Genomic DNA, 10,783 nt, shown 5'->3' on the forward strand with positions numbered 1-10,783 from the left:
CTTTCTGGGCCTCTTGTGCTATATCAGGTGCACTTTTTGGTCAGCAGATAGCAAAGAGGTGAAGACAAGGGCTTTTCTAAATAAGATATTTATTGTGCTGTTAAATGCTGCATTTATTTTCAGTATTTACAGCTCACAGCACGGGGATCAGAGTATGACACAAAGAACTCTTTCTTTCCTGCTTTTGGTTGTATAAATGCTAAGTGAGGCTGTTCTACAGCAGAATATCAGAACTACACCAGGAGATAACAGTGCCATTTCCCAATGTAATTTAATAGATGATTTCCCTTGATTATCATCATCATCATCATCATCATCATCGATAATAATAGATGATGGTGATGATGGTGGCGATGATGATAATGAGGATGATGTTATTATTGTTAATAATATATCTGGTGTTTTGACACTGCCCAACACTGGAACAAGACTTCCAAGAACTTCTCCACAAGTGAATTGATCTTCAGGGTGAAAGAGATTTGATACCTGGATTTATAGCCATGACATTTGTTTGAAATTCTGTATTCTACAAATATTATATTCTGTAAAGTTATTTAATGTGGTCTCTGTTTTGGGGATACACCTTTCCTGCCGGTCCTTTATTTGGATATGTATAAAGTATGTTTCATCAAAAAATATCAGAGAAGTGAATAGCAAATTTAACAAAAAAGTCCAACAAATTTGTCCAACACTATCAAAACAAAACAATGGCAAAAGTGTGAAAAACAGCTTTGAAGAGATTGCTGTAGCTTTTAGCCAGTTTCCTTGGATCAAATAAATGACTCAGTAGTCTGACAGGGAAACAAATCAGAAATCAATCTTTCACTTACTTCAGACATACTCTAAAGAATAGCACTTTACCTCATAGGCCGATGCTCCTGTACAAGGACCACTTCATATAGTACCATCTCATTGCCTGGCCACTGACATCAGAGGAGCCGATGCAGATCAAGCCTAGCAGAAGTGCTTTGTGAATTGCCTTCAGTGTGCTGGATCTACAAGCTACCGTATAGTGCAATTAACTCTACCTGTGAACACGAATGTATCTTTATTTGATTTAGAAAAAAGACTAAGAACTTTGGCCTTAAGAAGCAAGATGACAAGAACAGGCAGCTGGAACCTGTAAAAGCAGGGGTGGCCTCATAAGGCTTTAAACTTTTAAGATGATGGGCAAATTTGAGTGTTGGTTGGCAACTGATGTTAGATTTGATAGTGGAGGGAGTTTTGATATGTGAACATTCACCTGGGACAGTGTTGTAAATGAAATGCTCAGAAAATGTTTCTGCTTATTCTAAAGCATCTCTTATTTACCTAGAGATGTGTTTCAGGTACTGTAACCCAAAGTAATCTCACCCAGCATTTCATTGTCACCTCCCAGTATCTGCCACCTGAGGTGCCCTCCTCACACTGCTTAATAGTAGTCCAGGTCCTGAATGGACCCAAAACATATTATTTTCCAGAAAAATCATAGCCCCGCTCTGGTAATAAAAGAAGGGCAGTCGTTTGGGAAGGAAATATGCTTTTATCTCCTTCCCAGTCCCAGACATTTTGAACATGTGGAATGGAGGAAAAGCACAGTTTCCATGGTACTGGCCAACATATTTCTTCACAATGACTCTCTCATAAGGATGTAGAACATTTCAGGGGTATCTGAAGGGAGGATGTGAGAACAATAATGCCTGTGGAATTACATAATGCTGTGAGGTCATTTAGCCAGAAGCACTGAGGTAAAGTACGGAAGCCCACTAAGCTGCCAATTTCTGCCCTGTCAACCTTCCTTTTCCCAAATTATTTTCTTCTCTGTGAGCATTATTCAGGTGCTGTCTCTAATGACTCTAAATGGGTGCATGGATACAAAGCCATCACTCCTTTCCTAATTTTCAAAATGCCCCTTTCAGGATGTATAGCAATGCTCCTTACTACTATAGCAGGGATTTTTACATTTCACCACAGCTCGGTTGTGCTGCTAAAGATTAAAAATACACCTTCCTGTCCTTAGTGGAAATCAGTAAAAGAAAAGACTTAAATTTTTTAAAAAGCCATTCATGTTCATAGGCTTGTGGAAGCAATAGGCTGAACCACTATGTTTTGCTCCACTGAATTTCAGCAGGAGATGGAGAACTTTTGTTCCATGTCAGAAAACTCTGGAATGCACTGAAGAAAACAGATGAGCTCCTTCAGTTCTCCCTGTAAGGTCCAAATTTACTAGCTCTTAGAATTTCAGATGAGTGTTGAGCTTCATCTTCAAAGTCAACTTTACAGGTCTTGAAAATGAGGCATCCTATCCAGGTGGTAGGATAAATTATTAAGGACAAGGCAAGCAAAGCATTCATCTGAGGTGAGGCGCTACTACACTAAGAGGCATGGATAGCAGCATCTTCGTTTGTGGGGAAGTTTTATTTTTAATTTGAAATTAAGTTTTAAAAATTGAAGCAACAGGAAAGAAGAACACATACAACAATATAACAAGATTATTAAAGAAATGCACTAGCTGATGATCATTCTTTGCCTATCACTGACTGGAATTTTTAAAATTAGCAAATCTCTGTGTGGGCACAGGACAGAAATTGGCAGTTAAGTGGGATGCCATATTTTCCTTCAATGCTGCTCTTTGAATGGCTCACACCCACCTCCATAATTTTGGGTGGTTTTGTTGTAGAGGCATTGCAGAAGAATATGGTGGCCAGTACTAGGGAAACTTGTGTGCTTTAGCTCCATTTCACATGTTCAAAGGGACTGGGAGTGGGAAGGAGATAAAATCATATATCCTTCTGAAACTACTGGCCTTCCATTATTTCAGAGCACATCTACAATTTTTGAAAAATTGTATGCCTTGGGCCAGCCCTACCTGACCTCAGGAGGCAGATACTGGGAGTGAAGTGCTGGGAGAGATTGGTTCTGCCATCTTTCCTAAGTTAGCTTGCTGCCTTCAGGTGCAGTGGACTATGGTGCTGTGTTGTCAGAGCTGAAGGACCCACTAGATCTAGGAAACAGATGTCTTGCCCTGAGGGGATGGGGGAAAAAGGCGACACAACATACATAACTCCCAGTGGTGACCCCTCCCTCCGCCAACTGTGAACAGAAGGTCAAGGGAGGAAAAATTCTTGCCTTGAAGGGATGGCAGAGGAAACAGTTTAAGTCTGAACTCAAAAGAAGGAAAGAAATGAAAGGGAAAAGAAAGAGAGGAAAAGGTCAGCAAAGAGCCTGCTGGTTAGGAAAGGGCAATATATACAATTCAAACCAGAGTTCCAGAATAGGTATGCATATCCATGCAGCTGGATAACTAAATCAGCCATTACATTCATGCTTTTCTCATCCTCCCTGACCATCCCTTTTCCTGTGTCTCAGATATTTTTAGCTTGTAAGCCTGAGGGGAGGGGCTATGTACTAAATGATTTTTGTAAGACACTCTGGGAGCCCTTTGACAAAAAGTGGGATAAAAATGCATTGCATAAATTAAGGAGTAACCCTGCTATATAATAGTTAGGTACAATTTTGTCATTTGCTTCAGGCAGAAAACATCTTGGGATGGTCCTGGCCTGCTCCAGAAATGTTGCTACCCTTGCCCAAAGCCACAGTTCTGCCATTCATTCCTGGCCAAGCAGAACTCTGACCTTTGCCTAGTCTTGGGACATATGGATGGAAGGCAAAGGCTCGATCAAAGCCATTGACATTTGCATCTGTCTAGAAGGTGCACAAAGGAGGCGTCCCAGGAAAGAAGGAGCACTGAAACAAATTACTGGCTGCCCTATTGAGCTACAGCACCGGCAATATTGGCTCTAAAGGCAATTTGTTTAGCTGAATGTGGGATTCCCTCATGGCTAATCTGTGTGGGGCAAAGTTCAGGGGGAGTAGGTCCTAAGTCAACACTCCCTTCTTTTCTCTCCTTCTCTCTGTCTAGTAGGCTGCCGGGGCTGGGATAGGATGGTCTTGCCAGATATTTAAATTGATCATACAGAGCACTTTTGAATTTAGGCTAAGACTCACATGAAATTAGGCTACAGGCCACATGTAGCCTTAATATTGCAGGCTTTCTGCCTTTGGGCTACGGACACAGCCTCCCACACTGCACTAATTGGCAGAATGAAGGTAGTACATTGTCTTTCAGATTAATCATTACCTACACCCTAGCAAACAGTCATGGTGTAGTTTACATCTTCCCTTCAAGTGTTCATATTTTTCTAACAAGGACCTCGTCAAGCTAGGAGAACTGGGAGAGGAGAGAGCCAAATCACAAAGCCAATTGCTCAATACAGATACCAACTAAATGAGCTGAACTGCTTCATGATTTTCCCTATAGGATTTGCTGTGCTTCAGAAGACATCAAAAATAGGCCATTTAAAAAATCTGTTCTATTGTTCTGGGAAAGATTGGGGTTTTACTCACCTATATTTTACCTGAAACTAGTTTCTCTAGGTATAGCATTGCTCGAAGTGAGTCATCTATTTTAGGTTGGGGAGACAACAAAAGACACTCCTTGCTTAGTCTGCTGCTCTAAGAAATACAGAGCTTTGAAACAGGTATGATTCAGAAGACAAGCAAAGGTATCCATAGCAAATTCTACACATATTCCATTGCTCAGAATGAAAGGGAGGATCCTGAAAAAGCAATAAATCAAAGGGATACCCATCTTGCAAGGAAAAAGCAAGGAGGACTAGCCTTTCTGCAGCTCTCAACCGATGATCTACAGTAGTAATTGTCATTTTATGGTGTCATAAATTAAGCCAGTGATTCAGCTAGGAGTTCAGATGCCGTGGGACTTTCAGATATATCAAGTTGGGCAGTGGGGAGGCATGACCCTGCAGAAGATAAATACCTATACGTCTCCTTGATTGTTATGCAAGTATGCATCAAACCCTCCTTGGGGTTTAGAAGTGCCTTTGTCTGGCCTGATTCCATGTTAGGAAGGATTGTTCAATTTTAGAATGTAGAGAGTCATATAGATTGGCTTACATATAATGGAAGCAAAATAAGCTCAGGCTTAAATTAAGTTTTCCAGTGGTCAGTGGTCAATGATGTAAATGCTGATTCTGAGACAGGATGAAGGGTAAACCTACTAGCCATCATTCATGAGGAAAAAACTGGTTTCAGAAGATATTTGATCCCAGAGATGCTGTCCTTTGGTTAATTTGCCTGCATTGTTTCTAGAGCATATTTTAAAAAAGATAATAGGACAAATTGCACAAGTGGGTGCCTTACATGACATTGCAGTAAGATCTTTGTACTTCAGACAGCCCAGGACCTCTGCAAGATCAGCTGCTGAACTTCAGGGAATGGTCCTTTAGTAAAAGAGGTTTTAAAGCACAAATTGATACTTAAAAATAAGCGTTCCAGATAAGGCACAAAATGCTGGGTTACAACAGAAATCTGAGATGAGATTATAAAATCACTATCCAATAAAAGGAGAATTGTTTCTATAAGAAAGGGTGCCATTTTTTAAGAGTGTAATTGTCCTTCTATAGGAATCAGTGGCAAATCTCCAGTTGAATTGTATGGAGATTGATTATAGTTTTCTACTTCATTAAAGAAAGGTTGAATAGATACCAACTGGGTGGGGGATCTACACTAGAGAGTGTTACAGTCATGGTAGTGGTTGGCTCCTGGCATGTCACATGATGCACAAGGCAAACTAACCTCCTCATACTATTTCTGCCATTTTATTCCAGACTAGTTCTATCAGAACTTTTTAATGTACTGCATTTTTCCCTGGTACATATTTCAGTGTGTCTTAAATGTACACTACTGTTTTGGGAGAAGGAGGAGTAAGTTCAGTAAAATACCCTGATATACATATCTACTCGGAAATAAATCACAAGGCCTTTAATGTCTTACTCTTGCAAAAGTCAGCATGGGGGAAGGTGGGCAAGGAGCAAGTGCCACTAAAAGCAATGCAAGTTATCTCTGATTTGATATGTATGTTGGAGCATTTTCAGCTAGTTGTTCTTTGCAAAAGTAGGGAAGAGCAAGCAGCTGTAAGAAGTAACTAGCTGAAAATGCATGTCCATGCAGAAGTAAATCATTTGCCATCAAGTGCTTCTTCCTACAAAGTCAGCATGAGGGTGTGGTGAGGTTTCTTTGCTTTTCAGGAACGAGTTGTAAATTATTATTTTTTAAATCTCCACTTCTTTGCAAAAATGACCATTGCATAATGGATCTAAAAACAAAACAAAAAACAAAGGAACCTGCAAGAGCCATTTCCCTGCACACTACATCTTTCCAACTCTTCCTGCTTCTCCTGCAATTGCGTTTGTGTTAAATACAAGACAGTGGAGACTGTGCTGTATTCTTTAGTTGTAAATGCTTTTGCTTTAATATTACAATAGTGTTTCCTGATCATGGAAAGCGTCTAGTGTAGATTCCCGGCCTACAGCAATAGGTAATGTGCTCTGCTAACATACATTAATTGTTTTGGCAAACTAGTTCCAGATTCAGTTCCCAGACAATTACTAGTCTGGATCTCCTAATTATTTTATGTATTTTGTAGTTTTGTACTCTACCAAAAAGCAAGTACTCATGAAGGCAAATTTTAAAATGTTATCAGTTTACTTGTCTTATTACATCATTTCCCTGATAATGTTTACCAGAGATCCTTGATGTTTAATATGTATTGAGTAAAATTTTCTGCATCCAAGCGCTTTCAAGAAGAGGGACTGAGCTCAAAGTAAGAACTAACTTTATATATAAGACTGCATGTACTATCAGTTTCTGCATATGCGTACATATTAATTCTATCTCAGGAAAAAGGAGAATGTATCATATATGAACTGTGCACTGTATTCTGATATACATGTATCGTAGTTTATAAAATGACTGTTCTAGATTGGCAAAAAAGGCATTTGATGGTATTGACAGAATACTTTTGAAAATGCCATTCTATTTAAACAGTATGGTATCCTTAAAATAAGAAATAATTGAAACTTTTTTTAAAAAGCAGACATTTTTGATACATTTATGTCGGTCTCTGGGAAGGGTCCTGAGGGGTGTGGCAATCACAAATAGTTTACAACACCCATTTTTTGACACTTTCAGCAATTTAATGTCTGAGACATGTTCCAAAAGTACAAAACACATTTCCAGTTTAAAAGCTATTAGTAGTTTAAAAAATCCTAATACTTCTTTATCTCTAAGAACTTTTCAAATGGTACTGTTCACAGCCAAATCTCCAGTATTTCAGTTTCTTGCTAAGACAATCCTATCTGCACATAGAAGGCTCCTACTGAACTGCTAATTCGAAAACCCTCTATCGTGCCAGTCCACAGAGTACAAAAACAATGAAGGGTCTTGGGGCACAGGAAAGACTGATGAATTGATTTCTGTTTAGGTTTATGCCTCGATACATTTTGTAAGTCTTTAGGGTGTCACAAGACTATGCTCTTGCTGCACTAAACTGAGACTCTGGACATTCTTATCAGAGCAGGTACTCTAACATGTATGGTGTTCCCCTGCCAAGAAGCGCTTCCTCATTCACTTAAATGGAAGAATCCATGAACTTAAAACAATGGACATTACAGATCATCTCTCTCCAATGGACAACAAATGGATAGCCCTGTGTGTGCAAGAGCTAGCATTTTCATATTAGCTGACACAGAACTGTGACTGAGGTGCATTGATTTTATTCTGCATGGGCAGAATAAAACAGAATAGGCTGCATTTAAAGTCCCCCTCTAAAATATCAATGAAAAAGAGACTCTAATGTATGGAAGAAATTAATTTGCAATGAATTATATCTTCTCAGTGCTATTACATAATGGACCATACATCCTATCAGCTACAATCTGCTACAATACCATAAACAAGCTAAGCCTTGTCAAGTTGCAATTTTTTTAAAGAAATCGACTTATTTCCTGAAGTATTTGACCAGTCAGATCAAATATATACCTTGTGTTAAATGATTTTGAATAAAAGATCTACCTTTGTGAGAAGTTGATTAAATCATACTTCTTACCTCAAATTAAGACTCACAACAACAATCATCAAAACCATTATGGTGGTGACAAACACAACTTGAGGAAAAGTAGATGAATTCAGGTGACATCACAGATAACAGGCACCAATAAGCATTTGCTCCCAGAATGTGCTTAAAGTTGAAAGAAATACAAGAATGAAAAACCTAAATAGAATAGTTATTCCTCATTTCCTTGCCTGAAAACTACATAGCAACTGGTAACCCATAGAAAACAGCAAATTCTCCATTGTGTAGGAACAGTTGACAAACATTTGTTACATGACAGTGTCTGGTGTACTCGGCAAAAATCTCATACTTGAAAGGAATATTTGTTGTTTTTTCAGGCAAATGAGTAAATAAAATATTCTCTTTCTGTGGTGAGAAAAGATAAGGTGACCTTTAGATTTGGTGATGAAACTGGCCGTGTGCTGTCCTTCTTCCATATGTTCATCATCCCTAAGAAGCATGAAAATGCAGAAACTGTTTCTAAAGGTAGAGGTATCCAACCCAGTACACCAAGTTAAACAGCAGGAAAGATGTAGGGAAAAAAACCCTTGAGTAAGAGTCAAGTTCTAGGATGTCTATGTGTACCCGTCCTTTCCTCCAAGAGCCTGATTTACATTCTTCATAACAGCAGAAAAAACTCTGACAATCCTTCCCATCCAGGCATTCATAGATACAATTGTCTTCAAATTCTTGCCAGTACATGGTATTGTGATTCAATGTGATGACTGTAGGAGGAGGTCTCATCTCTAGTACAGAATAATTCTATGGAAGAAAGGAAAGAGAGAAGAGACTGTGCCTTGAGTGCCACTACCACAAGAGGGATTTTCTGTTTAAGGGACTGTAAAAGCCAAAAAGGAATAAAAGTTCCAGCTCCACCAATATAACATCACCAATGCATTTCAACATGTTTCTCTTTGCAAAGGACATTCTCCATTTCTGGCTCATCCAAAGAAGACTGAAATATAACCAATCCATCACTGTTGGTGTGCAAGTACTTTGAACTGATCAACATGTGCAAAGAAATAATTTAATTAAATTGATTAATTAATTAAAGATTTTCTATACCATTCATTAGCAGTGGTATAGAACCTCTCTGAATGGTTCAGAATCATGAAATGTTAATTTCCTAGTACTAGGTAATGTAGATCACAGGAAGAAATTGCTTTCCCATCTTAAATGACAACAACCAGCACACTAAAAAAGTTACATGCTAAAAGAGCAGTAGCCTATGTTTTAATGGTTTCTATATAAATGGTATTTTATAGTTTAGGATTGTGTCCTTTAGACTGAGACAATGAAACATATTCTACCTGTTTACCCATCACAAGTAAGTGACTATCAACATCTCAATCCCACTGAAATTAGTGAGCAAAGCATTTATGAATCACTTCCATACCTTTCTGTAATACATCCCGCATGGTTAAACACTGATCAACATGAAATACTAACAATTAAGTCTTGAGATTAGGGTTGTATTCAGATTTGGTCGCATGCACAGATGACCCATTGAAATTAATGTGACTTAAGTTAATGACCATCTTAAACTCCACTTATTTCAGTTGGTATGGCAAAGTCTGGGACCAATTCTTTTTGCAGACTAAAATTCTTTCTGTTGTTTTTAATTAAGTTGAAGTTTTAATAAGCATTAAGATTAAGTATTTATTTTAACATATTTTCTTTTCATATCCACAAGAGTTAATATTTGGAAGAATGGTTTCTTAAAACAAAGCCTGCTAGAAATCAGGATATAATGCCCTACTTATAACATTACAATAACGAGTGTTGATGCTAAACTAAAAAAAAGAACACAAAAATATACTCACCATCATGTGGCCAAAACTGACATCAGGTAGCTCAATTAAAGGAAGTAAGAAAATAAAAAAGCAACTTAGCAGAATGTATAAGAATCCACATTCAGTTCTATACCAGTTTATGTTTTTAATATCTTGATCCTTATGTTGAATGAGGAAGAGGTAGGAAATCTAAAATGTTTAACACCACAGACCTACACACACTTAAAAGTAAGTGCAATTCAACCTAAGGTTGCAATGTAAACCTCAATTTATCTGGGAGGGTGGTCCGTCAAAATAAATGGAGCTTACTTCTGAGTAGACATGCCTACATTGTGCTGTTTGATTCCCATAGTTTGCATCCAAAAGTATTGTTCAGGCCCTATCTATAGACAATACAGAAGCCAAATAAGCACTTGTAATTTCTATGAATGGGAAAGAATAAAACATAAGATTACTTTCAAATCAACTGGACTATCAAAGCATTGTCACATGTTCTATGAAGCAATCTCGGTTCATGTTTTATTTTAAATCCATACAAAAGCAAGACTACCCTTGAGAGATGAATGCACTACTACCAAGTCATACTGAAACTTTCACAGACTGATGTTTTGTGTGGAGCAGGTAGAAGGAACATATAAGCCTTTCCCGTTTGATGTAAAAACACAACACAGCACAACAAAACCAACTCTTTGATGTTAAAAAAAGATAAAAGGAAGACAATAATTAAGTGATCGATGACAGTTGTACAATTCAGGTGCAGGGGGTGCTTGTACAAACATGAAAGAGAGTTTCCCTGCTCTTATTACTGGAAAAATTCCTACATGGTACAATGTGACAGATCCCTCCATAGTCCGATAATTCTTGCATAAATGTGTCAACATCATTATCCTTTGTCAGCACAGTCTACAGTGCCAATGATGGGCAACATGTGGTCCCATCATAGCAAAAGTAGTTTTAACTAATATTTTTGCCATGTTAGTAATACTGAGCAGTGAAAGGACTAGACACAGATTGTTTTGCAGAGACATTTTAACTGTAT

General features: G+C 38.1%; 1 protein-coding gene across 1 annotated transcript in view; it reads right to left on the reverse strand.

Annotated features, from left to right (window-relative positions):
- Positions 1–8,431: 8,431 nt before the first annotated feature.
- Positions 8,432–10,783, reverse strand: part of GABRG3 (gamma-aminobutyric acid type A receptor subunit gamma3) — a 325,098-nt gene continuing 322,746 nt past the window's right edge. Inside the window, exons 9-10 of the mRNA XM_044449822.1 lie at positions 9,775–9,804; positions 8,432–8,713 (exon numbers count right to left, since the gene is read on the reverse strand). Of these exons, the coding sequence (XP_044305757.1) occupies positions 8,432–8,713; positions 9,775–9,804 (312 nt within the window). The remainder of the gene's footprint in view (positions 8,714–9,774; positions 9,805–10,783) is intronic.

This window comes from Varanus komodoensis, unplaced genomic scaffold (assembly GCF_004798865.1).
Source record: "Varanus komodoensis strain SLA01 unplaced genomic scaffold, ASM479886v1 scaffold1, whole genome shotgun sequence".
Lineage (NCBI taxonomy): Eukaryota > Metazoa > Chordata > Lepidosauria > Squamata > Varanidae > Varanus > Varanus komodoensis.